This window comes from Peromyscus californicus, unplaced genomic scaffold (genome assembly GCF_007827085.1).
Source record: "Peromyscus californicus insignis strain IS unplaced genomic scaffold, ASM782708v3 Scaffold_14__1_contigs__length_90479793_seg_2, whole genome shotgun sequence".
NCBI lineage: Eukaryota > Metazoa > Chordata > Mammalia > Rodentia > Cricetidae > Peromyscus > Peromyscus californicus.
The window spans coordinates 60533982-60557158 of record NW_026294436.1 but is presented as its reverse complement, the minus strand read 5'-3'; the positions used below and the strand labels follow the sequence as shown (position 1 = coordinate 60557158).

General features: G+C 40.2%; 1 protein-coding gene across 1 annotated transcript in view; it reads right to left on the bottom strand.

Annotated features, from left to right (window-relative positions):
- Wdr64 (WD repeat domain 64) overlaps nucleotides 1-23177 on the bottom strand; it is a 99495-nt gene that overhangs the window by 25201 nt on the left and 51117 nt on the right. Inside the window, exons 13-19 of the mRNA XM_052737720.1 lie at nucleotides 21635-21758; nucleotides 18990-19165; nucleotides 16727-16906; nucleotides 6113-6243; nucleotides 2624-2725; nucleotides 1155-1224; nucleotides 252-288 (exon numbers count right to left, since the gene is read on the bottom strand). Coding sequence (XP_052593680.1) covers nucleotides 252-288; nucleotides 1155-1224; nucleotides 2624-2725; nucleotides 6113-6243; nucleotides 16727-16906; nucleotides 18990-19165; nucleotides 21635-21758 — 820 coding nt within the window. The remainder of the gene's footprint in view (nucleotides 1-251; nucleotides 289-1154; nucleotides 1225-2623; nucleotides 2726-6112; nucleotides 6244-16726; nucleotides 16907-18989; nucleotides 19166-21634; nucleotides 21759-23177) is intronic.

The window sequence follows — 23177 nt, the reverse complement described above, 5'->3', positions numbered from 1 at the left end:
GCATTACACTACCTAGACCCCCAAATACTTCAATACTCAGTTACAGAAAGAGTACATCAGGAATATCCTGTCGCACAAAGTTACTGTCGCAAAGGAGCAAAGGAGCTAAGGAGCTGGTCTGGGCTGTAGCTCCATGGTAGAGTGCTTGCCCAGCATGTGTGAGGTCCCAGGCTTGGTCCCCAGTGTCATAAAGGCAAGAAAAAAAAAAAAGACTCAGCTGCTTGGTTCTAAAGAAGAGCGCTGATACTGACCTTTGACCTCCGTGTCATGTATACTCTGTTTACTTCCCTGAATGGAGAAGAGAGAGAAAACGTTTCTGTGACATGACAAGGGGATGAGACCTAGTAGATGGGCAGCTTTTGCAGAGCTGCATTGACATGCCTAAGTACTAATGTTAATGTATTGCAGACATCTTCATTGTCATAAATAGAAGAGCTAGAAAACAATGGCAGTCCCTGGTGGCTTGTACTAGTGACAGTGATTTGGCCCCCGGTACACGCCCAGTTCTTGGTGTGCATTGGCTCTGATTCTATGGACAGCCACACCAGGTGTCTTTATTCTCCCAGTCTTACCCGTAAGGAAACAGAACCTCGGCCTTAGTGACAAGGCTAGAAGTCGGACAGTGTACAGAGGGCTTGGATTGAAGCGTGGCTCTGCTGGCTTTTCTATCCACGCATGTTTTCTTTCTACCACACTAGTTCTTTCAAAATACCTCTCATGTGAATGAATACCTCTTGACTTAGTAAAATCCTGATTAGAAAAGCACTCTGCAAAAATATGTACAATCAGAACTGAGAAGACAGCAGACCACACTGCATTATATTATGGGCTGTGGTCTGATTGCACCACATGTGAAATATGATAATAGAGAAGAGAAGCTCAGCATCATTGGGTTATCTTACAAGCATAAAAACAATAGGTGTAACTTATTAATACACTTATTTATTAATGATCATGTATAGGTTGGTCACACATGTGAAGACCTTGAAAATAAATGAAGAAAAACAATGTAGTTGTTGATTTTGAGGGAAAACAAATATGTTGCATGTTCATATAGATGTACATACGTCATAGATGTACACACAAGGGCCGAGAGCCACTGTTTCTGAGCCTCTGCTTGTAACAGGAAGATGCCATCTCTACTTTGCACTCACCTTGCTGCTCTGCGGACCTTTGCTTGAGTCACACTGGGTTGACGAGCAGATGGAATCCTGACTTGATCTCCTGTTCAGGGATGGAGGAGACACAGGCTGGAAGATTCAGACAGTCCACAGAACTCAGTGTGCTCTGTTTCAGTTTCAGGTGGTTATTTCCTCCTCATCCCTGGGACTATCTCACCCACTCATGAGGTGAGCTACACCTCACATCCAGTGTAATGAATGCTCACTAGTATGGTGTTACAGAGAATGCTGGGGAGCTTCAGCATTGAAGGGGTATCGCTGTTGCCTGGGTCTAGGAAACACAAGCCTGGCCTGGCTCAGTGTTAACACTAGATTGAACTATAGTTTTGATATAATTATAAGACAATGTATAGGGAAGGTGCTGGATTCTGACTCACCAAAGAGTGAACCCTAATTATAGCACAGAAACATTTCATTTCCCTCTAGAGATTTGTTTAGCATTGTTGCTTAAAACTACAGACTCCTAAAGCAAATGTAAGTAGAAAATAGGAAAAAATACTTCTTATTAGAAATTTAACAAACAACCCTCTGCTCTTGAAGGAATGAATGGAGGTTGCCCAGTTACACTGGATAGTATATGAAATTTCCAATGCCTTTTCCAGCTGTTCCCTCCAAGACCTAAACTGGCTGCACATTTTTGGTGACTGTATTAGGTTTAGCCAAAAGTAAGTGCCAATGAGCATTTCCCATTTCTACTTCTGTGGTAAAGGCACATGTGAGGGTGACATGCTAAGGGTCTACACTATGAAGAGACATGGTAAGGGTCTACTCAGTGAGGTAACAAGGTAAGGGTCTACACAGTGAGGGGGCATGGTAAGGATCTACACAGTGAGGCTGACATGGTAAGGGTCTACACAGTGAGGGGACATGGTAAGGGTCTACACAGTGAGGGGACATGGTAAGGGTCTACACAGTGAGGTGACATGGTAAGGGTATACACAGTGAGGGGACATGGTAAGGGTCTACACAGTGAGGTAACATGGTAAGGGTGTACACAGTGAGGAGACATGGTAAGGGTCTACACAGTAAGGCTGACATGGCAAGGGTCTACACAGTGAGGGGACATGGTAAGGGTCTACACAGTGAGGTGACATGGTAAGGGTCTACACAGTGAGGTGACATGGTAAGGGTATACACAATGAGGGGACATGGTAAGGGTCTACACAATGAAGGGACAGGATAAGGGTCTACACAGTGAGGGGACATAGTAAGGGTCCACACAATGAGGGGACATGGTAAGGGTCCACACAATGAAGGGACATGGTAAGGGTCTACCCACCAATATGTCACAATACTGTGACAGTGAGGAATGTTGAAACAAAGGAGTCAGCTCAACACACATTTTCCTTCAGTTGTCCTTTCTTTGATGCTGGCATGTGGGTAGCTCACATCACCTACCTGGGTTTCAGATAACCCTACTGGACCATGAAGCTCTGAGTTACCTTACACAGTCAGGAGGTCGGAAAAGGAACATTATGTCATTAATCCGAAAGCGTTTGGGGTCCAAGTCAGGGTCTGTAGAGAAGCAGTCCTCAGGCCGATATCTGAAAACAAGCATGTCCTTGCCTAGTAAATGGCATGAACTATGAAACTCGCCTCACATTGCATAATTTCCATGCATATCTAGCTACTTGAAATGTTATCATTGCACATGAAGTGAAAGTCCAAATATGCCTTGTTATCAAGGCTTTGTGGAACCACATGATCATCAGATGATCTATAAGTATTTAATCCAATTAACTGGACAGATTTCCTACCTATAGGTCACAGTGTCTCATCCTGTAGAGGGACTATCTGGAAGTATCATACAGTTTAAATAGCAGAATTCTACTCTGAACATATGGAAGGATAGATTTGAGTGAAATGTGGTGCCTTACCCCAGGATCTTAAAACTGAGTGGACAAGAGCAGATAATCCAGAGATTACCCTGCTCCCGCTGCTCTAGTTTTCCATGGACCCAGATCCCATGGGACTTTCCAGGTAGTGTCTTGAGACCAGAACAATAGTCTCTCAATACCAACACTATACTCTGTGCTATATCTCTTAACTATCACTTTGCATCCCTTAGGGCAAACTGACCTCTTAGCAACATGCCCCTTTCCTTTAAGGGAAATGACACCTGCTAATTTGAGCTGATGAGTGATTGCTAAAATGTGGATCTGAAACATCCTCCAAGGATCTATATTTTAAAAACTTGCTTCCCAGATCGGTGCCCTTGGGAGGTGTTGAGCTTTTAAGGGTGGGGTGCAGTGGGAAGTTTTTTTAGTTCTTTGGAAAGCAGATCCTTGAGAGAGATCAGGCACCCTCTTCCTTTTTTTTTTTTTTTTTTTTTTTTTTTTTTTAACTTTCTCACTATGAGAAGCTCTATCATTCATTACTACTCTGATGTGATGACTTCTCACAGGCCCAAAGCAACAGGGTCAGTAGATCACTTGAACCTCTGAAGTCATGAGCCCAAACAAATCTTTGTTCTTATTATCTTAGGGATTTTTTACAGTAGCAGGAAGGAGACTAACACTATGGTGCAGGAGTCTTGTACGGATGGGGCCAAGACCAAACAAGAAGCTTGTAAATTTGATGCTGACTTTTTTATGCTCAACCGTTTTAAATATATTTGATCATCAATCAATTATGAAACAGATTATTAATTAGCAAGAAACATTATTAAATTTGAACCACCAAATCATGGTGTTCTCGAGAGAGAATGGTTCTTTCTCTTTGACTGGGGAAGGAGTCAGACAAAATGAGGTATATTAAGAAATGGCAGGTTGGAGAGATGGCTCAATGGTTAAGAGTACTAATGGACCTGGGATCACTTCCCAGCACACACACATAGCAGCTCACAACTGTCTGTAACTCTAGTTCCAGGGGATCTGACACCCTCTTCTGGCCTCTCTAGATACTAGACATGCAGGTGGTGCACAGATATACATGCAGACAAAGCACCTATACATATAAAGTTAACTAATAAATAAAATAGTGGAAATGGCCTCCACCACAAATATAGGAATAATTTTTAGTTTTATAACTGGTAAAGCTAGGAATATATTACCTTACACAGTTTTGGGATGTTGTGTCTTTCTTTTCCAAAAGACTCCAGTGATCCTAAATATGTGTGTATATAGATGTGTAGTGGCCAAAGAACAAGCTCTGTGTTTCTCCCCGGTACAGGACCTATTGTTTTTGAGAGAGGATCTCTCACTGACCTAGGACTTGCCGAGTAGGCTTGGCTGGCTGGTTGCCAGCAAGCTCCAGGGATCCACCTGTCTCTACTTCTGCAGTGCTGAAGTTATAAATATGTGTCACGACACCTGGCTTTTTATACTTAGTTTCAGGGATCAAACTCAGGTCCTTGTGTTTGCAGTTAAGTCCTGTTCTCACTGAATTATCTCCCAGGACCCTACTGTTTTAAAATAATCATCTGCCTATGGAAAACGGACATGATACATAATCCACCAGAGTTGCTTTCTTTTATTGAGTACTAGCTTTGCATGCATCCCTTGGCAAAATGTCTAGTTCTTAAGTAAGAAGGATTGCTACCTTGAAATTGGAAATAGCTCAGGACAGCTGCCCCCTCCTTTCACGGTGGCATCACCACTGATCTTTTTCATCTGTCTTCTTTTCCTTCTCAGTAGTGAGCCAGACAGAAACTGACACCTTTTGGTGTGAAAACTGTTAATAAGAATGTGAGGAGCTGCCCAGTGTGTGCAGACATAGGTATCAAATGACAAGTACACAGTGCAGAAGAGAAGCCCAAGGGCAGGCACTGAGTGTTAGGATGGAGCCAACCTTTGATGAAAAGGGGTGTGCTCCAGGTAGACCAGTAGTATATGTCCTCTGACTAGAGGTAGAGATTCCTTATGTGCTTTCCTCTTTTTCCACCCTACTCCCCTTTTCTCCAAGATAGACTTGATTTTATTTTGGTTTATTAGGATTGTTGTCCATTTTGTATCTGCAATTAATTTTACAAGCCCCCTTGACAGAGGGTGTCCCTACAAGGTCCCAGTACACACCTCCAAGAACATAAGTCAAGACAGTCTATTATTTACAGTTCATACATATATACAGATAACACATTATGCTAGTTACTTTAAATAAATGGCAAGAACACTTAGAGACAGTAAATTGGGGAGAGTAAATGCTCCAGTCATGATTCAGAACATCTTAACAGAACTGACTGAGATCCGGGATGCACCTGCGACATTGGTCCTTGCTAGAGTCATCATGTAATAAATTGAATACTCTGATGTGAATGAGAAAGAAAAGCCTTCTAGAATGCCTATCTATCATCGTTTGTCTTTGGTAAGTGAGTAGATGTTGGTGGCAGTAGGAATAGAGAGGGAGGAGAAGTTTGATGGAGGGGCAGGTCAGGAATTGTGCAGCTTGATGTGAGTGGGGAGTGATCGGACGGGAAGTGCTAGGAAATGATTGGATATGTGTACTTGAAAGCTTGTGGATATTAGTGTGTCAAGTTATTACACATTTCAAATATTTGTTGGGAATAGAGAGATTGCTCAGTGGTTGAGAATACTGGCTGTTCTTCTAGAAGACCCCGGTTTGATTCCTAGTATCCACAGCCTGACTCACAACTGTTAATGCCAGCATCAAAGTGTTCAGTGTCTTCTTCTGGTCTCTGCCAGGTACCAGGCAAAACACCCACATACACAGGTAAATAAAATAAAAAATTAAATTTAAACCCATTTGTTGAAGGAATAAATTTAAACATGGAAGGACCATATATTTATGTAAAGGAGAAATCTTTCGGATATATGCATATTTAAGGTTTTTGTGTAATTATGGAATTTAGACTCTCAGCACATAGTGTACTTATGAAGATAACCTCCAAGAAAATCCTTCCTTGAAGGTATTACTTGATATTTAGATGCTTATGCAGTTAAACTCCTATTATTTAGGGCAAAGATAACACTTACATTTCTTTAACAGAAGCTGTTATAAAGTTCCATAAGATAATCATGCCATTTAAGGTTCCACATGCTATCAAATTATATCCCTCTGTTTGAAACAAATCAATGCAGTTGACCTCAACATCGACAGCAGGATTCTAAAAACAAGGACACAGATGTAGACTGGTGGGAATGCAAAGTCAGCCTAATTAAAATGTTATACATGCACAGTGTAATTGTAATTAACTTAAAGCAGTGTCATAGTACGTTCAAAGTCATTGAGCAAGAAATTTATTACCACCTCCCCCCCAACTGCCTTTAGCATTAGAAAATTTAGCTTGGGTAATTCACTGAAACAACAAAAACATTCTCTTTTCTTCTGGCCCCTTTTGGTTTAGCTTTGACTTACTCTGCTTTACCAACCATTAGACTATTTCTATTTTTTAAAAAATCTTCCCTTCAGTCTTCTTTGAAAAAAAAAAACAAAAAACAAAAACAGTGCACATTAGCTATTCCCACTGACATTCTAGTCTTTCACTTGGCTAGTCTACCTGTCCAGTTTCTGATGCACAGAACTATATAGAAGTTTTTTCTATGTATTGTTACATGTGCTTCTTTGCAGTTATCCTGCCTCCGATATTTGTTGAGCATCTTAGGTTCTTAGAATACAGAATTAAAGATGGTGTCTGTGATCTGAGATATGCATGAGAATTTAAAGTACCTAGATGATGTGTTAATTTCTGAGCAATCTCAAAATACTGTATTGGGGACATGTGTAAGACTTGTGTAGCAAACACTTTATCCATGTAGTCATTTCTCCAGCCCCACTTCTGTACTTCACTAATTTATCATCTGATTTAAAGTGATAATTTTTCAATTCTTTGTCACGTGTGCAATTACTTGGCAAGTGCCTTGGTGCCAACTCACTGTGCACTCACCTTTCTGCTGTTATTGACTATATACAATATTTCAGATACAGTGTATACATATGTCCAAACCTAGTTCCAATGACAAATAGAGTTGGAAGAGGTAGGCTAGACTCCATCTCTGAAGTGTTAGGAATTGTATGTATTAATTTCAAAGCTCTTTAATCTAACAATGAAACCTTTTTTTTTTTTATTGAAACTACCAATGCAATTCAAGTTCAGTCGGTGCTATGGTGACATTTGCTTCAATATGAGATAAACAATATCTTTTCTATATTAAAATGATCCAATAGACCGTTTTCAAATTCTATAAGACAAGCCTTGTCATTTTCTTGTGAGTTACATTACAGTTATATCACTGGTCCTTCTATAACCTGCAGTCCTCTTGAAGGCTTTGGTATCTGACCATTTTGTCCCTGAAAAAGCAGAGAAGCTGGGGTACTTCAAGCTAATATTAAAGTATATTAATAAAGTTAATGAAGACACATTTGAAACAATCAAAAGGCCTAAATATTTTTAAGGACAAGCAACAAACAAGCAAACAGCAAACAAATGATGTCTTCCTTATTTCCCTGTCCTAACTCTCAACCAAACACCTTGGTACTTCATCCTCAGATATATGTGCTTGCAAGCATGTCACAGAAATAACTTTCTGAAGACAATTTCTATTAACATGTCTATTTTAATATGTATAGATACTTCTAAAATATTTGGAAAGGTCTCTGAGCCCTAGTGGTTATGCATGTTTTGGTGGTCAAACACATTTCAAGCACCCTGAGACAATTCTGCGGTAGTAAAGGGATGTGGGGCTGACATGTATCATGACATGGTCATATCTCAGAAACATTGGGCTAAATGAGGGCAACAACATACATACATAATGGGAGCCACTGTTGTCGCATGTGGACAACAAATTTATGCGGAAGAGAATCAGGTAAGTGTTGACATGGCAGGTGCCTGGGGTGATGGTCATAGTCTCTGTCTTGACAGAGATTTGGGTTGTACAAAGTTCTCATCAAGCTCATTGAATGCTACAATTGTATCTTGCTAGTTTTCCTTTCTAATCCTCAATAATTCCACTAAAAACAACTCTGTAAAGTAGCAGTGGACTCCAGTTACTGATTCATATACTGAAGCATTCAAGGCAGCATCTATTTACAGCTTCTACTTCTTCTGAAATATACTCTGAAATACATTTTTTGAATAAGGTGAACTTGAGGGTGGGTAGAGGATAGATCCACAAATAGATCCATAATAAAGTAAACATTGAAAAATAGTAATTACATTTAAGGGGAGACATTTATATGTGTTTATAATTTTTTCAAATATTTTATAATAAACTATTAATGAAGAGAATACCAGACTTGTCTCAAACTCCTGACCCTGATGTCTCAGCTTGAATGCCAGGATTACAAACTGCCATTCAGAGACTGACTGCACTGAGACCTCTGAAATCCCTCATTAGCTACCAGCCCATCAGGATCAGGAGAGATCTCCCCTTGCTAGTTACTAACTGGTCAGGATTGGGAGAGACCTCTATTTTCCTGTGTTGTGGGAAATGAGGGTGCCTCCTCCTTTCAGGCTGCTTACAATTTTGGAATTTAGAGACTATCCTGAAAGAAAAAAGTCCGACAATGTCTGCTCCTTGTTTGTATTTTAGAACAACAAGGTAACGGTAACAGGTACATTCATGATTAACCAAATGGTGCTTCCCAAGCAAGGTGAGAAGCAAAGCTCCAAACCTACAAAAAGAAAAGATGCAGTTTGGTGAACTGACTTTGAAAAACCTAGTTAAAAGTGTATGACAGAGATGGGCATGGTGGACTGTGTCTGTGATTGAGCTCTAGGTAGATCAAGGGAGGAAGACCAGTTTGAGATGTACAATGAAACATTTTCTTAAAACAAACAGATGAAAACCAAAGCAAAGCCAACCCCCCCCCACACACCCCAATCCAAAAAACAACCAAAAAGGTCTATAATGATACATTAACTGGGCAGAAAAAGTGAATCATTCTAATATCATTTACACATACATGTTCTTAATATATGGGAAATATTCAATGTAAAAAGGGAATGACAACAGGTTGTATCAAAAAATAGACAGAGGATATAACAAATGCCCCTTGAATGAACAGAGGATAAAACAAATGCTCATTGAATGAACAGGGGATATAACAAATGTTCAATGAATAAGCAGAGGATATAACAAGTACCTCATGAATGAACAGAGGATAGAGCAAATACCCCATGAATAAACAGGAAAGTAAACTCACAGTTTACCAAAAATGCCACTAAAATATGCCAAATTAAATATTTTTTCATATAAATTGTTTTTTAATGCTTGGTAAGACTGTGGGGAAATATGCACTCTCTTATGTAGTAGTGAAAATGCAAAATTATATAATTGCCATGTAGGAGATTTGTCAATATATAGGAAAACTTCACAGGATTTGTTTTCCTCTACCAGTTTCATAATTTCTTATTTTATATTCAATCTTTTGATCCATATTTCATTTGATTTTTTTTGCAAGGTGAGAGATATGGATCTAATTTCATTCTTCTGCATGTAGCTATTCAGTTTCCCAGTACAATTTGTTGAACAGGCTGGCTTTTCCCCAATATGTGTTTTTGGCACCTTTGTAAAAAAAATTGGGTAAGTATAGCTGCATAGATCTCTGGGTCCTAAGACCATTGGTCTACATGTTTTATGCTAGTTCCATTCCCTTCTTGATACTATGGCATGGTAGTGTTGTAGAATATTATTTTAAAATGTGTTACATTTGTGTATGCTGTGGAACATTTGTTTAATGATGCAAAGATGTGTTGCATTCTTTTATGTTGCATTTGTTTAACTCTGTGAAGCTGTGTTACTTTGCCTGTCCAAAACACCTGATGGACTAATAAAGAGCTGAATGGCCAATAGCGAGGCAGTAGAAAGGATAGCCGGGGCTGCTAGGCAGAGAGAATACATAGAGAAATCTGGGAGAAAGGGAGAAAGAGCAAGGAACAAGAGAGGAATGAGGAGGACTTCAGGGACCAGCTACCCAGCCACCCAGCCAGACATGGAGTAAGAAGTGAAAAAAAAGATATACAGGAATAGAGAAAGAGAAAAGATCTGAAGCCAAAGATAGACAAGATAATTTAAAGTTAAAAAAAGCTAGTAAGAAACAAGCCAAGCTAAGGCCAGGCATTCATACATAAGAATACGTCTCTGTGTGTATTTATTTGGGAGCTGGGTGGTATGCCCCCCAAAGAGCCAAAAAAACCCAAAAGCAAACAACAACATTGTAGTATAATTTGAGATCAAGTGTTTGATGCTTCCAGTACTGCTCTTTCTGCTTAGCATTGTTTTGGCTGTTTGGGAATCCACGGTGGTTTGAAAGAAAATAGCCCCCAAAGGGAGTGGCACTGTTAGGAGGTGTGGCCTTGTTGGAGTAGGTGTGGTCTCACTGGAGGAAGTGAGGAACTGTGGAGGCAGGCTTTGAGGTGTCATATATGCTCAAGGCTCACCCAGTATCTCAGACCACTTCCTGTTGCCTGCATATCAAGATGTAGGACTTTCAGCTCCTTCTCCACAGCACCATGTCTGCCTGCATGCCAGTATGTTACACCCTAATGATAATGGACTAAACCTCTGAAAATGTAAGCCACTCCAATTAAATATTTTTCCTTCATAAGAGTTGCTGCAGTCATGGTGTCTCTTCACAGCAATAGAAACCCTAACTAAGACAGAATCTTTTGTGCTTCCATGTGAATTTTAGGAGCATTTTCATATTTTTATAAAATTTTGTGAATAATGTACTTGGATTTTGATGGAGATTATATTGAATATGCATTGCTTTTAGTTTTATAGGTATTTTTACAGTATGGATTTTGCCAGTCCATAAACATGGGAAATCTTTCTGTCTAGGTTTATCAATTTACTTCAATGTTTTAAAGTTTTTGTTGTAGATACCTTTCACTTCCTTGGTCATTTCTGGGTATTTTAAAAATACTTTTAGTAATTCTTTGATAATTTCATACAATATGTCTCTAAGTATTTTTAAAATCTATTGTGAATTGTAATATTTCTTTGAAATTTTGTCAACAAATTGATTATCAGTATGTAGAAGGCTGTATGTTCATTTTGTATTCTGCTGCTTTGCTGAAAATGTTTCCTAGGCCAGAGATTTCTGGTATTATCTACCATTTCATCTGCAAATGAGGGTATTTTACTTCCATTCCAATTTGTATTTCTTTTCTTTCCTTTTTTTACCTTATTTCCATTGAAGTAGAATAATGTAGAAATGACCAATTATTAGATATGGACTTATTCATTTATTTAGTGATTTGTGGGGGTCCCTGGAAGCTCTATAACCAACAGGGAAATGAATTGAGTGAGGCAAGAAGGAATCAGTGAGGAAGAAGCATGACTTAGCCAATGTTGGGTTGAAAATTCTGGAACCTAACACCAGGTGGTTTATTGTATGCATATTTAAATACAGTACAATTTGGAAACAAGTTTTCTGATGTAATACAAACCCTGGTTCACAAGGAGGCATAATCACATCAAAACTCAACTCAAAGTACATGTGATCATGAAGATGGGTTCTACAGTGTAACGACCTAGGATCTGAATTGGTCCCTGACTGAGATAGCCTAGAGGTCAGCAGGCTATAAAGTCATGTGACATCTCCCCTAAAGATGGGTTCTATTGACTGAGAAGCAAAGCTAAAACACAAAGGTCTAGGAATACAGAGTCTAGGATAAGCATTCTGGGGAGTTGGGGTGAGGTCTGGCTCTACAGATAGGAAAGGTCACCACGTCATTAACAACATCCACTCCCAGCCTTCTGGGTGGAAAACAGGTATTCAATTCCTCTGTTGAAGAGACAACCCTGAGTGATGAACATGCCCAGTTTCTCCATTGCTTATCTGTGAAGTATGTGTGTCTTCTACAGTGATTTACTTAAAGCTCTGTGTGTACTGCCTAATTGCCAAGTATGACTTCTCTTGCTACCTGAAATAGAATGATCTGGAGAAATTGTTGGAACAGTGGAGTTTTGCCCTTAAGAATCTGTTGACTGGACTGGAGAGATAGCTCAGTGGTTAAGAACACTGGCTGCTCTTTGAGAGGACTTGGGTTCAATTCCTAACACTCACGTGGCAGTTCACAACTGTCTGACTCCAGTACCAGGAAATCTGACACATTCACACCAATGCACATAAAATAAAAAAAGTTTAATAAATTATATTTTAAAAAAAAGAATCTGCTGACTGCCACGTAGCTTCTTTAAAACCTGCTTTCTTGCCTTTCCCACCTATGGTTTTAGAGTATAAAGTGGGAATAGAAACTGGACCCAGGATCAAAGCCTTGTAGGAACTATGCTGGCTTTGGCTCTCTTCTACACTCATTGGTATAGACTGCTTATTCCAGAGATATTCCCACAACACTCCAAGACTTCAAGGACTTTTTTTTTAAATAACGTTGGTATGAGAGTAGGCACTTTTTGCCTCACTCCTGATTTTAGAGAAATGTTTTTTAGACTTTCTCCACTTAACATAGTGTTCATTATGAAATATATTACATCTAATACTAGTTTTATTCAGGGCTTTTATCATGAAGTGCTTTTTGGACGTTTCAAAGGCCTTTTCTAGGTCTATTGGTATGAATCATTTTATTTCTATCCTAAGTTTATTGATGTGTTATTTTACATGTGCATACTAACCAGTGTATTGAATCAGCCTTGTATCCCTGCTGTGAAGCCAGCTTGGTCATGATGTATAACTGTCTCCATCTGTTCTTCAATGTGATTTACAAGAATCTTTGCAACTACATTTGTCAGGGAACTGGCCAATGGTTTTCTGTTTTTGTGATCTGATGTTGGTATCAGGGTGATACTGGCTTCACAGAATAAGTTCTGACTTGTTCCTTTCCTATCAGTTTTGTGGAAAGATTTGTATATTGCTATTAGCTTGTCCTTAAAGGTTTAATAAAATTCAGCAGTAAATCCACCTAGTCCTGGGCTTTTCTTTGTGGGGAAAAATTTTATCACCGCTTTAATCATGTTGCCAATTATGGATCTGTGTAAGTCATTTTGATTTAATTTTGGTAGGTCACATGTCTAGTATTTACTCATTAAAAAAAAAGATCTTCCAGCTTTTTTTTTTGAAATATATGTTTTAAAAACATTCCCTAATGAATCTCTGGTTTTTTTGAGGTCTGTTATAACATCCCTATTTAAGTTCTAATTTTACTAATTTAGCTCTTCTCTCACTTCCTTTTTGATAATCTAGTTAGGGTTTTGTGTATCTTTATCTTTTCAAAAAACCAACTCTTTGTTCATTTGGTTTAAAAATGCCTGGAGATGGTAGGTGACTATACAACAATTTAAACACAGTTAAGGCCTTTAAATGTACACTGAAAACTGGTTGAGGTGATAGATTGTAGTGTGTGTGTGTGTGTTATAATCAATTTTACAAAAGAAAAAAATGAAGATTTCTATATAAAGCTCATAATTATTTTCAGGATATATTATTAAATGAGATAAACGAAGAGTCACAAATACGTATAGCATTCTGTTCTTTCCTTAAGAAAGAATAGGAGAGAACTAAGTATGACTGTTTATTACAATCTTAAAAAATAACACCACAGACATAAACCTGGAACTCAGAAACAAAAATTTAACTATTCAGGTCTGTAACAGAACAAAGTGGTAGGGAAAGAAAAAAATGAGGATAACCTTTTTTGTGTGCCTCAGAATAGAAATGGTTGTGTAGATTTTATTTTATAACTGTTGCATGTTTTGCATAATACAAGGAAAAATAATAAAAAACCAGTAAATCAGGGCCAATAATATGCCTCAGTTGATCAATGACCTGAGTTTAACTCCTGGAACCTACATGGCAGAAGGAAAGTCGTGACTACTGAAAGTTGTTCTCTGACCTCCACAGCTGCCCACACAAGATATATACACATACAACAGTAAATAAACATTTAATAAGTGATAAATTAAAAGTGCAACAAGTACATCTAACTGGGTGCAGACTTGGTAGCACAGGAATTGTCTCAAGTACTTTCCAAACACCTAGTTTGATGGTACATTCCAAGTCACATGTACCCTGTGCCCAAAAAGCACAGCAAAGGAAGGAAAATCTTAACTGTGTCGTTAATCGTCTTGCTGATGGTTTTATTATTTTCCTGCAACTATACTATACAAGAACATAATAAAAGATAGTCTAGATATCGCATAGGTGTATTAAATAAAGATCAGCTAAAGCATGTAAGAATTTGTCAGAAAAAGAGCTATCAAATAAAACAAAAGTAGCGAAAGCCATTTACTCTAAAATTGAATTGGGAATATCAGTGTTAGGAGTGATATATTTTCTGATAAAACTTTCCTAGTTATATCCATTGAAAATACTATTATTTAGCCCAATGAAATTGTCTAAGAATCTGTATACTGTATACATATATGTAATATATGTATATATAATATATATTTAATATGTGTACACATATATCATGGAAGTAAAAGATATGAAGAAGAGGAAACCAATAAAAAGGGAAAGGGGAAAAAAAGAAAGCAGTGGGGAGTGGGTATGTTCAAATATATGGTGTACTTAAACAAATAAAATTCTCATTATAAAATCTATTATTTTATATAAAGAATAGATATCAATTATCTTTAAAAAATTTTTTGAGAGTGTCTCCCTCTGTATCCTAGTTTGGCCTGGAATTCATGGCAGTCCTCAGGCTTCAGCCTCTTGACTGCTGTGATCATAGGTTTGAACCTATGTGCTGTATAAAAATTGTTTAAAAATAAAATTTATTAAGCAATGTGGCTGGAAAAAGGAAACGAGCTAAATTTGTGTGCAATCCACCATTTTTAACTCCCAGATCACAGCAAGTGTGGAAGATCTTACATGACATCAGGAGAGTACAACAGACAGACTCCAGAGTAGGACATGATAACGTCCACTTTCTTAAGTACACAGATTCATAAGGAGGAAAAGAAATTCATACTTTAAAAGCTATTTAATATATCTGTCAATCAAATGGATCTTGTGTGGCCCTGGTTGAAACAAAGATCAAGAAGTTCTGAGGAAAACTGGAACTCTGGCTTGAAGACTAAATGCATTATAATATAATATAATATGATATGATATGATATGATATGATATGATATGACACAACATGATACGATACGATATGATATGATATGATATAATATAAAAATTTTGTAATTTTATATTAGATATCTCTATATGTTTCATGTTAAACATGTCTATAAAACAATGCTATTGCCATTTTAAAAATAATTATTGTCCAGAAATATATACTGAAATAGTTAAGGCTGAAAAGACACTATGATGTTGAAGATCCATTTTAATACCCATAGATGGTAAGTGTATGAAGAATGAAGAAACCTAGCTATAAACAAAATAGATTTAATGCCTAGAAGTTAACTGTGCTATTTTTTGTGGTTTTGTATATGTTTTTAATTCTCAGTGACAAAAGGTAAAAAGTTAAAAATTAAAGAATTCAACTTTTAAGGCCACTCCACAGGAGAAAACCCATGTATGGTTGGAGAGTTCAAGGGCCCTGGGGGTTGAACCTGTAACTATTATTGTGCTAAATAGTGATGGCATCAAACTGCCCTCTAAATTCACATCTCCTTACACGAAGATTGGTGCAGCCCTCAGACCTCATCAGCAAATTTTCTTTGTGCAGTGGATAGCATGTGGTGATATGTTATTTGTGCTCTAACAAGTAAAGCTTGCCTGGGGATCAGAGGACAAAGCCAGCCACTATATTAAACATAGAGGTCAGGCAGTGGTAGCACACGCCTTTAATCCTAGCATTCGGGAGGCAGAGATCCATCCGGATCTCTGTGAGTTCAAGGCCACATGGGGAACAGAGCCAGGCGTGGTGGCACATGCCTTTAATCCCAGCACTAGGAAGGAAGGAAAATGGCAGGGCACAGAAAGGTATATAAGGCATGAATAAACAGGAACTCACTCTCTTGAGGCTGAGGATTTCATAGAGGTAAGAATGTGGCTGGCTTGTTCTGTTTCTCTGATCTTTCAGCTTTCACCTCAATATCTGGCTCTTTTTTATTAATAAGACTGTTTAGCAATTCATGTTACAGTGGCACTTACTGCAGAAACTTACAACTAGTCAAACTGCAGAGCATAAGTGACTATGGAGTGCCCAGCCATCTATCTCATAGCCCCTTTCCAAAGCTCGGGAACCATTGTGGAAAAAGAAGCAGAAAGATTATAAGGGCCAAAGATGAGGGAGGGCAGGAGTGAAAGTGTCCTCTGGACATGACAGTACCACTGCACTCATGAACTCAGGGTAGCTGGTGTTGCCCGCACAAGATCAACCCAATCTCCAATCTGAGTGGGAGAGGGAGTGCTTTACAAGCCGTCCCCGCTCCATTAATGGACAGTTGATGGATTCTCAGGGAGGGGGGAAATCAATTTTCTTTAAGGGTGTGGTTCCTAGTATGTCAACAATGCTTTAGCAGATGGCCCCATAGCCAGAAGTACATGAACAACACAAATTGGGAGTCTATGAGTTATTAAATTAAAAAAAAGACACAAAGTTAAGGGATAGGGAGGTAGGAGTGGATCCAGAAGGAGTTAAGAAGAGGAGTTGGGGTGAATATGATCAAAATACATTGCATGGAACTGTCAGTGAAAATATTTTTGTAAAAAGAAATAGAACATACATTATTAGTTTGTTGAGCAAAGCTTTTCTGGACGATTAACTCAACATCTGGGAAAGGAATGGCCATCACCCTCTCTTTCGTTGACATTTTCAGATGTACAATATGGCTCCCATACTGTAGGTAAGGCATGGCATCAGGTAGCTCCCATATCACCGCAAGGAAGAGATCATCCTCTTTTCCCTTGTGCAGAAGAAATTTAGTAAGTGAAAAAAAATCAATGAATTATTTCCTTTGAGCTGTTCTTAAATAAAGCAAACACAGACTGGTACCCCATCATCCTACATCATCAACTCTCAAGCATTGCCTTTTCACTCAAAACACAATTTTATTTGCTTCTCATTCCTTATAGTAACCAGAAACCTTAATCTGCTGTTAGTCATGGAAGTCTTATTATCTCTACAGGTACATGCCTTAAGCCACCTCTGTATCTGTTGTTTAGCTGTATGTCAAATTGACACAAGCTGGAGTCCTTTTAGAAGAGGAAACTTCATTGAGACAATGCCCTGATCAGATTGACCTGTGGGCATGCCTGCAGGGCATTTTCTTTAGTGATGATTGATGTGGGGAAGACCCAACCCACCGTGAGTGGTGCCACCCCTGGGCTGGTGGTCCTGGGTGCTAAAAGAAATCAGGCTGAGCAAGCCATGAGGAGCAAGCCAGTCAGCAGCACTTTCCCATGGCCACGGCATCAGTTCGTGCTTTGAGTTCCTGTCCTGACTTCCTTCAATGATGGACTACAGACATTTACTATGGGTAGGGCAAGAATGCAGATACAAAATGAGGTGTTCAATTCTTACCAAGCTTAGTCTAATGTTCTGCACAGGGGACCAGAATAACTGAAGTGGAAGTGGCTAGGGCAGAACTCAAGACATTTTTGATATATGATGGTCCCATATATCCCAGTCAGACCTTGAACTTCTGACTTTCTACTTCCACATCCCAAGTGCAAGGATTACATGTGTGTGCCACCACACCCAGTTCATGTGATGCTAGAGATCAAACCTCGAGCTTCATGCATGCTTAAGGCAAGCGCTCTACCAACCTAGCTACATCCCAAGCCCAGAATCATGGTTCATTTTGCAGCCCTTCAAGTACAGTGAGCATCTATGATTACTGACATTCCGATGATTGATTACAGCAACTTCCAGAAGGTGAGTGACATTGTGCTTTATGTGGGCTGCCAAGGCTTTCCTCTACAGCCACATTTTGAAATATGCAGACAACAGGGGAAGAATCTACTGGCTGGGGAAGATGCTCCTTCTTTTCTCTCAGCTAAAAAGATTAGTCATCCCAGTCGATGTTTGTACTTCATCACTGAAATCCTATTCAAGACTTATTTTCCGCTCCTAGCTTCCAGAGGAGAACAACAAAGGCAATGTTAGTCCTTGAGGTCTAGCTGACTGGGTGAGGGCCACACAGGCAGGATAAATGATGTTGGCTTCTTTTTAAATTTGAAGAAGGCATTAGTATTCCTAGGTGGTAATAGATTCACAGGGAAAATAAATTAGCCTATCTCCAACCTCCTCAAACAACCCTGAGCAGATTGCACCATTAACCTTAAAATAAACAAGTCATTTTGGTGAGGAATGGAAAAAGTGACTTGAGCATCTTTGAATGCTTTACAGGCCATAACGGACAAAATCTGCTGGGGAGCCTTCTGGAGGAGCCTTCGAGAATTATTGCCGAGGTAGGGTGTGGGCAATGTTAGCGGTGGTAGATGTATATCAGTCCAACCTTTCTGACAACCATTTTAAGGGATCCTAAATGATGCTAAAGCAAGAATGTGATGGGTGGGATGCTGGGCCTGGGCAGCTGAGCTTTCTGTCATTTGCTTGGACTTGAGCAAAGTTGGTTATGAGCATCACAGGAAAGTTGGTGGCTAAGCACTATCCTCAACTGATTGCCAAAAGAAGTTGAGCAGAGCTGGAGATGTAGTTCGGTTGGTAGATTACTTGCTTAATATGATTAAAGCCCTACACTCAACTCCCAGTATCACATAAATTGAGCAAGTGGGTGTGGTGATCTGTGTGCACTAGGGAGGTAGAGGCAGGAGAATCAAGAGTGTAATGTCAGTCTGGGCTACATGAAACCATGATATGAGAGAGAGGTGGGGTACACAGAGACACAGAGAGGCAGAGAGATGTAGAGACAGAGATGGAAACAGAAAGAGGAGGACACAGAGAGAGGCAGAGAAATGAGGATCACCATTGGATTTCCCTCAAGGAGACTGTCTGCAGAGCAAGCGTGGAAGTGGGATTCAAACCTGGATTAGCTTGACAGTCCCATTGCGCTCCAGGGCAAGGACAAGATACTGGTGCTTCACCTGGGCCTTGAGGAAAAACAGGCGCAGCAGGCCATGTTCGTCCTCTACCCAGTCTTTCCCTTCAGTCAGCATTTTCATCTCCTGCCCACTGCCAAAGTCCCAGATCTTAGCTGTTCCTGAGGGCATGGAGAAAAGGCTTTGTAGGTAAGATGGCATGCAGACAGCCTGGCTCGTAGCTCAGGGGACACTGGCAGCTGCGTTTCCCCCAGTCGCCCTACATGATTGATTTGCCACAGGCTGATCCAAGAAGTGAGCAGCACAGGGTGGGTGTCTGCTTTGGTTTGGATAAATGCTCCCCCAAGGCCTGGGTGCTGAAGGTTTGGTTTCCATCTTGACACTATTTATGGAACCTTTAGGAGGTGGGGCCTAGCGGTCACTTAATCTTTATGTCGGAAAACTCATGTCTGTTGATTCCATCAACTAGCTTGTGAGGAAGTATTTATTTAAAAATCTACCCCAGAATAAATATATTCTGGGTAATGAATGCAGTTGGTCATACTCTCTATCTTAGAGCAAGCAGATCTTTGGTAAACATTCAGAATAAGGTGAGTTGGGAAAGTGGGGCAGTGTGTAGTTATCTACTTACATCCCGCTTCTCCCATAAGCCCAACATCCCCTATGTCTCAGTCCTCAACACCAATACTGCTAGACATGCAATGATTTGACTGTATGCCCCTCTACCAGGCTACCGCCATCATTACCAACACCAGACATTAATTATACCCTGGATACCCTGCCTGCAGTGGCAAGAACTACCCAGTATATGTTGTACAGTGGTAAGAGCTATGTGAGTCCAGGAGAATCAGCCCAACCCCTTGCTGCTTACTACATATGGTGAACTAGCTGGGGTAGTACTGGGGCACTCACTCTGGTGTGAGGATGAAGGAGAGCTGGTGGGCTGACCAACCCAGCAATCACCCAGACCCAGAATCAGAACTGAGTTGGCCCATCCCATCACCCACCCCATCTATGATCTGCTGGAGCACATGAAGGGGCTCATCCTGCTGACCCAAAGTTACAGGATCTCCATGGCACAGGACAGCAACAGGATGTCCAAAAGGAGCTCCAGTGAGGGTCCAGTATTGATGATGTAGCAAAAACCAGAGACCTCAAACCAGACCAACCACTCAATGCAATGAAGGTTTGTAAATAACAATATATGGACTAAAAGTACTAGTAACTTTTATATGGATGTGATGAGTGCCTGTGGCATGGTGAGGCTGCGTTCCTCTGCACCGCTCCTTAGAGAGGAATGCTGTGTCTCTGTGCATTGTATGCCAATGCATTCCCTTACCTTAATCCTGCACTCATGACTGCATTCCTGCTGGTTATCCTCTGTTCACATTTTAATATATCCGACTTTCACATATCCTGTGCCGGCTCATTCCATCAACCGGTTTGTGAGGAAGCATTTATTTATCAAATATACCCCAGAATGAATAGATTCTGCATAGTGCACACAGTTGGTCACTCCGTCTAGAGCAAGCAGATCTTTTGTAGGTGTTCAGAACAAGATGTGGTGGGAAGGTGAGGCAGTGTGTAGCTTTCTAGTTCCCACAAGTGCTCCACAGAAGAAGAAATATGAAACACAGTCACATCCAAGCCCCAAAGTCCCCCAAGTTTCATGTACCATCATAGAGCCTAAGGATAGAAGTATATCCACTACAGAACTCTAGGCAATCTGCACCAAAGCTGGATGAATATTTTGTGTGGTTCCCAAATATACTATGAGTAAAAATAATTTAGAGGTTGGGAATGTAGCTCAGAGGCAGAGTGTATGGGTACCATGTATAAAGCCCCAGGTTCAATTCTCAGCACATACAAGTGTGCGTGCGTGCGTGCGTGCGTGCGTGCGTGCGCGCGTGCACTCACTCACTCACACACACACACACACACACACACACACACACACACACACACACACACACACACACACAACAATAGCAGCAATAGCAGCAGCAGCAGCAGCAGCAGCAGCAGCAGCAGCAAGAGATTCCAAGTCTAATGACTGCCTCTTAGCTAACAGCACATAAAAGGCATCCAATAAAACGAGTCAGCACAACACGGCTATTTCCCACCAAAAGCTGAAATGCAGTGGTATCTGTAAAAGTCTTTTCATTTCTAACTACAGTGTAAAGTGGCTTTCCCTAATGTATTAGCTCATTGTAAGTAGCTAGACACATTAAAATGTAGGTGATACTCTGTGTGCCAATGTATCAGTGCTTAATATTTTGAGGCTTTGGTTTGTGTTTTCATGACCTTTTTTTTTAAAGTTTGCATACAAAGTAATGGGTTTCATTATGCTATTTTCACACACATGTATCATTATGTGAAGGCTTTTGCACATAGATGCAGCAGTCATGTAAACAGAATGTAAGTTACTGGTTTGTTTATCACATCAATATCCAGACATTAGTGGCCATGAAATATGACTCTTGGCATTTACCCAGGCATAGCCATCTCTCTGGACTGTCTCTATGTCAGCTGGATTCACATTTACCCTTAAACCCCCTAAACTTAGGGATTCCTAAACAAATTCTCACGACACCAAGGTGGAGATGTCATATTCTGAACACTAGTCTCACCATTATATGCTCCTGTGGCAAAAAGAAATCCACTCTCATCAATAGCTGCACAGGTTAGTTCAATATTGAAGCCATGAGGGTCTAGAATCTGGTATATTTGGAGGCCAGTCTCAAGTTCCCATACCTACAGAAGAATAAAACAACATCAAAAAACAAAACAAACAAACAGGTATTCCATATATCTGCCCTTCATTTCTGAACAAAGTTCTTTTTACCATTTTCAAACTAGTACGTGACACACCAAGCTAGCACCTTCCCCAGGACCCTGCCCTGAGTGCTGGCTTGCTCAAAGGCAAGCTGTGAAAGTTGACTCCTGTTATTAGGGACTGTGCTATTCCTGAGTGTGTTTGTTGAGCATCACACTGGCCAAGGCAATGTCTGGTTGTAGTCCCATGGAAACTTTAGACAAAACTGAGGGCATGCTTTTGAAGGGGTGCTAGCCCTCAGCCCCTTCCCTTCTTCTCTTTCACTCCCTGACTACTAGGAGGTGAGGATCTTGGTCTAGCTCACATCCTACCACAATGCATTGCCTCATCAAATGCCCCAAAGTAACTGGGCTAATCCACCATGCAACTGAAACCTCCAAAGCCATGCACCAAAGCAAATATTTCCTCCTTTTAAGTTGATTGTCTCGGGTATTTTGTCACAGTAATGGAAAATTTCCCTTCTTACTATAAGAGTGAAATGAAGGTGGCAGCAGGATAGAAATACAGTAATTAACAGTGCTCAGTTAAGTCCTCAGTGACACCAAGGGTCACGGAACAAAAGTGTGGTGAACAGCATAATATGTGGGCAAATTGTAAAGAAAGAGCTCCCTGGTCATTTTAGATGGTTCTCTGACGAGAGATATGAGACACAGTGACAGAGAAAGGGTTTGCAGTAAGAGTGAGACAGACCATCTGTGAAACAGGCTGGCAGTATTGGGAAAAGTCCAGAAACATCATGGCTCATCAATCCCTCTCATTGGAAACACACAGAGGACAGACCCATAGAGCTATGATCTGCATCTCTCCTACATTAGGGTTGCACCAAGTTCAGGTGTAAATGTTCTGGTCAGTGAAGCAGCTGTGAGCACTGGGGCTGGTGGGGGTGGGGCAATACACCCTGCGGGCCAGAGGTAGGTGTGCTTTTCTCCCAGGGAACAGAAGGAAAGTTGTGACAGCCAGGCGAGAGGGAGTGGAAGCTGAAGAAATGGCTCACGGCTGCATGCTGGCCACTGTTCGGGGAGTAGTAGAGGCATGATGCACACGAAGTAAGTCTGGCCCAGAGGCCACGTTCTCAGTCTCTGAGTGTTGTGTGTAGACAGTGTTCTTAGAGGACAGAGAGAGGAATGTGGGTCCCTGCATAAATGGGTCTTGAAGTTGCCCATCTCCGAGTCTGAACTACAATCCCTCTCCATCTAATAGTGTAGAAAAATTCCCTTAGACAATTCTCTCCATCTTCTATTGGCGAAGATAAGACAGACTATGCTTAAGAGCACGTTATTATGTGAATGTAGGGCAGGGTTTATTTTATGTTATTATGTGAATGCAGGGCAGGGTTT